Source organism: Pteropus alecto, unplaced genomic scaffold (assembly GCF_000325575.1).
Source record: "Pteropus alecto unplaced genomic scaffold, ASM32557v1 scaffold57, whole genome shotgun sequence".
Lineage (NCBI taxonomy): Eukaryota > Metazoa > Chordata > Mammalia > Chiroptera > Pteropodidae > Pteropus > Pteropus alecto.
In genome coordinates, this window is record NW_006442508.1 from 4,122,666 (window position 1) to 4,130,380 (window position 7,715).

The window sequence follows — 7,715 nt, forward strand, 5'->3', positions numbered from 1 at the left end:
AGGCAGTCAACCCAAGAGTCATTCTCATCCTGTGACATGCTAACAACAATCAAGGATTAGCTACAAAAAAGAACACACACAACCACACATGAGGAACATACGCAAAACCCCCAGCAAAGGTGATCAGGGAGACTGAATCACTGGGCCACACAGGACAACTACTGCATAAGGCCACCTGGCAAGACTGGGAGACATAACAAATCTTCTCAATACATAACAATGAACACAGAGGGGCACCTAAAATGAGAAAACAAACAAACAAAAAAACAAACAAAAAAAAACATGGCATAAATGAAACAATGGGAGAAAAGCCCAGAAAGAAATAAACAAAATGGAATCGAGCAACCTACTAGAGACAGAGTTCAAAGCACTGGTAATAAGGATGTACAATATACATAGGGGGAGAATAGATGATCTCAGTGAGGACTTCAATAGAGAGATAGTAAGCATAAAAAAAAAGAATATGGAAACTGTAAAACAATCAGAAATGAAGAATACAATAACTGAAGTGAAAAGTATCCTAGAAGGAATCGACAATAGAAGAAATGAAGGAGAGGATTGAATCTGTGAGTTGGAAGACAAGATAGCAGAAAACACCCAATCAGAATAGCAACAAGAAAAAAGAATAAAAACAAAAAAATGAGGAAAGTTTGAGACCTCCAGGACAACATCAAATGCACTAAAATCCACACCATAGGGGTACCAGGAGAAGAGAGAGAGCAAAGGATTGAGAAGCTATTTGAAGAAATAATGATTAAAAAAAAACAAAAACTTCCTTAACCAGCAAAGGAAATGGACATACACTTCCAGGAAGCACACAGAGTTCCAAATAAGAGGAAAACAAATAGACTCACACCAAGACACATCATCAATAAAATTAAAGAGAAGGAGAGACTATTAAAAGCAGCAAAAGAAAAGCAGCTAGTGACTTATAAGGGCATTCCTATTAGACTGTTGGCTGATTTTCAACAGAAACTTTGCAGGCTGGAAGAGATTGGCACAAAACATTCAATGATGAAAAACAAGAAACTACACCAAGACTACTCTACACAGCAAGGTTATCAATTAAAATTGAAGGTGAAATACAGAGCTATTCAGATAGGAAAAGCTAAAGGAATTCATCACCAACAAGCCAGAATTATAATAAATGTTAAGGGGACTTCTGTAAAAAGACATAGGAGGGGAAACTCATAAATATGAATAATAAAATGGCAATAACTATGTACCTATCAATAGTCACTTTAAATGTAAATGGATTTAACGCTCCAATCAAAAGACATAGAGTAGCTGAATGGATAAGAAAACAAGGCCTAGACATACATTGCCTATAAGATATCCACTTCAGATCAAATGACACACACACAGACTAAAAGTAAAAGGATGGAAAAAGGTATCTCATGCAAATAGAAATAAAAAAAAATCTGGGTTGCAATACTTACATCAGACAATATAAACTTTAAAACAAAAGCTATAATAAGAGACAAAAAAAGAGCATTACATAATGATAAAGGGATCAATACAATAAGAGGACATAACCCTAGTAAACATATATGCACCAAACATAGGAACACCTTCACATTTAAAACAATTCTTGACCAACAGAAAGAGAGAGATTGACAGCAATACCCTCATAGTAGGAAACTTTAACACGTCATTTACACCAACAGAGAGATATTCCAGACAGAAAATCAACAAAGAAACAGCAGCTTTAAATAACACAGTAAATCAGAAAGATTTAATTCATATTTTAGAGCATTTTACCCCAAAAGCAGAATATACATTCTTTTTCAAGTGCACATGGAACATTTGCCAGGATAGAGCACATGTTAGGCCACAAAACAAGTCTCAGGAAATTTAAGAGGACTGAAATAATATCAAGCATCTTCTCTGACTACAATGATATGAAACTAGAAATCAATTACAAGAAAAAAACTGGAAAATACACAAACACATGGAGGCTAAACAACATGCTCCTAAACAATGAATGGGTTAACAATGAGATCAAGGAGAAAATTAAAAGATACCTGAGACAAATGAAAATGAAAAACAACTTAAAAAATATGGAACATAGTGAAAGCAATTCTAAAAGGGAAATTAATAGCAATACAGGCCTACTTCAAGACACAAGAAAAATCCTAAATAAGTAATCTAACCTTACACTTACTAAAAGCACTAGAAAAAGAACAGCAAACAAAACCCAAAGTGAGTAGAAGAAGGAAATAATATAGGTCGGAGTGGAAATAAATGAAATAGAGTCTAGAAAAATAATACAAAAGATCAATGAAACCGAGAGCTGGTTCCTAGAAAGGATAAACAAAACTGATAAAACATTAACCAGACTCACAAAGAAAAAAAAAAGAGAGAGAGAGAAAAGACCCAAATAAATAAAATCAGAAATGAAAGAGGAGAAGTAACTATGGACTCCACAGAAATTCAATGGATTCTAAAAAAAAAAAAAAAAAAAACCACTATGAACAATTACATGTCAACAAATTGGATAATCTGAAAGAAATGAATATATTCCTAAAAATATAAAATCTCCTAAGACTGAGTGAAGAAGAAATAGAAAATCTGAACCAATGAAATCAAATCAGTAATCAAAAAACTTTCAAAAAATAAAATCCTGGACCAGATGACTTCATAGGTAATTTTACCAATCATCTAAAGAAGAATTAACATCTATCCTCCTCAAACTATTCCAAAAAATTCAAGAGGGAATTCTCCCTAACTCTTTTTATAAAGCCACAAATAACCATGATTCCAAACCAAACAAAGACAATACAAAAAAGAAAACAATAGGCCAATATCTCTTATGAACATAGAAGCAAAAATTCTCAACAAAATATTAGCAAATCGAATTCATCAATACATTAAAAATATCATACACCACAATCAGGTGGGATTAATTCCCAGAATGCAAGGTTGGTTGAATATCCACAAACCAATTAATGTGATATACCACATTAACAAACTGAAAGATAAAAATCATATAATCTTATCAATAGATGCATAAAAAGTGTTTGACATAAAGCAGCATCCATTTATGATAAAAACTTGCAGAAAAATGGGAATAGAAGGAACATACCTCAACATAAAAAGGCCATATATGACAAACCTATAGCATCATATGCAATGGAAAAAAAGACTAAATACATTTTCTTTAAGATCAGGAACAAGACAAGGATGCCCACTTTCACCATTTCTATTTAAATAGTATTGAAAGTCCTAGCTACAGCAATGAGACAAGAAAGAGAAATAAAAGGCATTCCGATTGGAAAGGAAGAAGTAAAATTGTTGTTATTTGCAGATGACATGATACTACATGTAGAGAACCCTGAAGATTCCACCAAAAAACTGTTAGAACTGATCAATGAATTTGGTAAAGTAGCAGGATACAAAATTAACATTCAGAAGTCAGTGGCATTTATATATACTAATCATGAATTATTAGAAAGATAAATTAAGAAAATAATTCCATTTATGATTGCATCAAAAACAATAAAATACCTAAGAATCGAATTAACCTAGAAGGCAAAAGACCTGTTCATGAAAAAATTATACATCATTGAAAAAAAGAAACTGAAGAAGATATGAATAAATAGAAGCATATAATGAATTCATCGGTAGAAAAAAAATCAATATTTTTTAAATGGCCACACCACCCAAAGCAATGTATGGATTCAGTGCAGTCTCTATCAAAATACGAATGGCATTTTTAAGAAAACTTGAACAAATATTCCAAAAATTTATATGAAATCATAAAAGATCCCAGACAGCCACATTAATCTTGAGAAAAAAAGAACAAAGTTAGAGGTATCACACTACCGACATCAAACTATACTATTAAGGCTATAGTAATCAAAACAGCATGGTACTGGCATAAGAACAGACACATAGATCATTGGAACAGGATAGAGAGCCCAGAAATAAACCTATGCCTATTTGGTCATTAAACCTATGACAAAGGAGGCAAGAACATGCAATTTGGTAAAGACAGTCTCTTCAACAAATGGTGTTGGGAAAACTGCACAGATACATGAAAATGAAACTGGACCACCTTCTTACACCATATACAGGAATAAACTCAAAATGTATTAAAGACTTAAATCTAAGATCTGAAACCATACAAAGTCTAGAAGAAAATATCAGCAGTAAACTCTCTCATATTGCTATTAGAATTTTTTTTTCTTATATATCTTCTTGGGTTAAGGAAATGAAAAGGACTACATCAAACTAAAAAGGTTTTGCACAGAAAAGGAAACCATCAACAAAACGAATAGACGATCTACTGAATGGGAGAAGAAATTCGCCTATGATACATCTGACAAGGGGTTAACATCTAAAATTCAAAAAGAACTTACACAACTCAACAAACAACGTAATTTAAAAATGGGCAAAAGACCTGAATAGGTATTTCCCCAAAGAGGAAATACAGATGGCCAATAGACATATGAAAAGATGCTCAAGGTCACTAATCATCAGAGAAATGCAAATTAAAACCCCAATGAGATATCACCTCATACCTTTCAGATTGACTATTATCATTAAATCAAAATACAAGTATTGGTGAAGATGTGGAGAAAAGGGAATCCTTGTGCACTGCTGGGATTGCAAATTGGTAAGCCACTATGGAAAACAATCTAGAGTTTCCTCAAAAAATTAAAAATAGAATTATCTTTTGAACGAACAATTACACTTCTGGGTATGTATCCAAAGAAAACAAAACCTCTAGTTGGTAAAAATCTATGTGCCTCTATGTTCACGGCAGCACTATTCACAGTACCCAAGATATGGAAGCAACCTAAGTGCTCATCAACAGTTGATTGGATAAAGAAGTTATGGTACATATATACAATGGAATATTACTCTGCCATAGAAAATGGTATCTTAATATTTGCAACAACACAGATGGACCTAGAGGGTATTACGCTGAGTAAAATAAGTCAGACAGAGAATGATAAATACCATAGAATTACACTTATATGCAGAATCTAAGGAAAAAAAGAAATGAACAAACTAAATGAAAACAAACTCACAGATACAGAGAACAAACTGGTGATTGACAGAGGGGAGAGGGGTTGGGGACTGGCTGAAAAAGGTGAAGGATAAAGAAGCATAAATTAGTAGTTGAGAGATGGTCACGGGGAAGGGGAGCATGGCATAGGGAATGCAGTCAGCAGTAATGTAATGGCTGTGTACAGAGCCAGAGGGAAGATAGAGTAACCAGGGGGATCATCTGATAAACTATATAAATGTCGAACCAATGGACTGTATACTTGAAACTAATTTTAAAAATACATACATATATATAAATAAAGGCTGGTAAATAAGTTTTTAAAAAGTACAAATTCGTAGTTATAAAACAGTCATAGGAATGCAGAATATAGCATTGGAAATATAGTCAATATTATTGTAATGGCTATGTATAGTGCCAAATGAGTGCTAGAGTAATCGGAGAGATCACTTCATAAATTATATAAATGTCTAGCCAGTATACTGTACATCTGAAACTAATTTAAAATAAAAAATAATAATAACAGTAAAAAAAAAAGGAATCACTTAAACCTTTTTTTTTTCTTCAAAATGAAGAAATAAATTCCTAGAAATAGGAAACAAAAGGTTTAAGATCATACCTAGAGGCAAAGTTAGGGGTAGATCCAATTTTCTCACTTTCAGTTGAGTTCTTTGCCTAGATTGCTTTTTACTTAAAAGAAAGCCTATTTAAATAACTCCAACTAACATTATACAACCCAAAAAAATCTTAATGGAATTAATGCTTTCTTTTAAGAGATGGTAACAGTAATATTTTCTGCAGGGAAACAAACAGCTGTTATATTACAAATTACTTGAAAAAGAAAAATGAGTTAATATATTAAATTGATTGTTTCTGACTATTTGATTAATTGACATTATATTACTTAGCAGCTTAATCCAAGATTATCAAATTACTGTGACAAAGATAGAAGGGAGGTTAGAGACTAAATTAAAACTCTAGGTAATATAATGATTGGTTTGCATTTGCTGTAGTTAAAAGGAATAAATAATATTCTATCACTATTGTATTAGATAAATATAATGTGATTATTGACCACATAACCATGCAGAAACTAGATAGCCATCAGTATTTTAATACTGGCATTAAGTAATTAATAAATAAAAAGTGAAATTTTATTTAGTTGCAAATACATTTTACAGCTACTTCTTAAAATTATAATTACATTGGGGGAAAAAATATGGGAAGTGGACAGCTGTAAGATGAAGTAGAAAAGCCCTAGAATCTTTAATTCCCTGTATTATTGCTTCTGCCAAGTTTATCACTTTGTACCTTAACGAAACTGTACTTTTCAGACTGGCTTGACCATAGTTTTTAATCCTCTGTTTTTAACATATTATTACTCCCTCCTTGATATAAAATCCTAGACCTTTTCTTATTTCTTCTTTTTCTTCCTTTTTAATGAAATATTTTTTTTTAACTATGAGCTTGAATGTCTTCTAAACTTAACTTAGGTGGAATAATGTATTTTTTATGTCTTTTAATATTATTACTCCCAGATATAAAGAATGAAAGAGATACATACACAAGATAAATAGTGATTTCAGCAGAAAAAAAATTGTCTTTATAAAAAGCATAAAACTAAAATAATAGGGAAAGTGTATTGATTGAATAAACAAATCATAGGTCTCATTGCAAATTAATTTATCCATAGTAGCATAACTAGAAACAAGGAGACCCATGTCATACTTCACAGGATATTAGAAATACTCTAGAGATACACCCCAGCAAAGAAAATAATGAACATAGAAAAAGGATTTGTCCTGTGTCACAATACAAGAAATAAAATTTAAGCCTTATATTTTCCAAAACCATGCATTCTTCCATGCAAACTTTCCAGATTGACAGTCTTTTCTTAAAAATAAGAAAGAAAGAAATGATCCCTTGCTTTGTTGAAAATTTTGATTTGGTGATTTGAGTTTTTAAATTTTATTTAAATTTATATTTTTTATCTGTCATAGTGCACGATGGCAGTTTTCTTTTTTGTCACTATAGTTATATTAAATGTCTCACCCCCCAAAATGTAGTTATGAATTAAACAAACAATTTTCACTTTGTAAAGTGACATACTATCTTCTATATGTACAAAGATCTATTCCAAAATGACATTGGAAAGGACACACATTAATATTTGATGCTTGCTGCTGTCCATTACCAGAAGCAGGGTGGCTCCCAGTGCAATGCAGAACAGGATGGGCCCAGCTAGGTCGGTTTCATTCATAATGCTGCCATCTGCTGCCTTCAGTGGGTTTAACACTGTCAAAGTTTTTTGCCATATGTGATCAAAATTAATTCCAAGTTCTGCAAAAGAGGAAAAAAAGAAGATAATATAATAATAGAAAAATAAACATCAGTAATATTCTTTAATTAGAGTTAAGATATCTGTTTAATTTATTTAGCACTTTAATCTGATATACCTTCATAATCTAAAATTCTATGTAATATATAACCATAAATAAATTTTTAAAAATAGATTTTTATTCCTAATGAACTAAAATAAATATTTAGAGAAATAATTCCACCAAGGAAAAATTTCTCTGACTTATGCAACAAATACAAGCTTAAAATCAAGCTGAAAATTGGGAAATAGTCATTCTACAGGAAAAAAATATAATAAAATAGTAGCTAACAGACCAAAAGTTCCATCTATTGCCCGTTTTGA

The 7,715-nt window shown here is 31.7% G+C and overlaps 1 protein-coding gene across 1 annotated transcript in view; it reads right to left on the reverse strand.

Annotated features, from left to right (window-relative positions):
• Nucleotides 1-7,715, reverse strand: part of YIPF7 (Yip1 domain family member 7) — a 29,384-nt gene that overhangs the window by 6,013 nt on the left and 15,656 nt on the right. Inside the window, exon 5 of the mRNA XM_006922465.3 lies at nt 7,209-7,356. Coding sequence (XP_006922527.2) covers nt 7,209-7,356 — 148 coding nt within the window. The remainder of the gene's footprint in view (nt 1-7,208; nt 7,357-7,715) is intronic.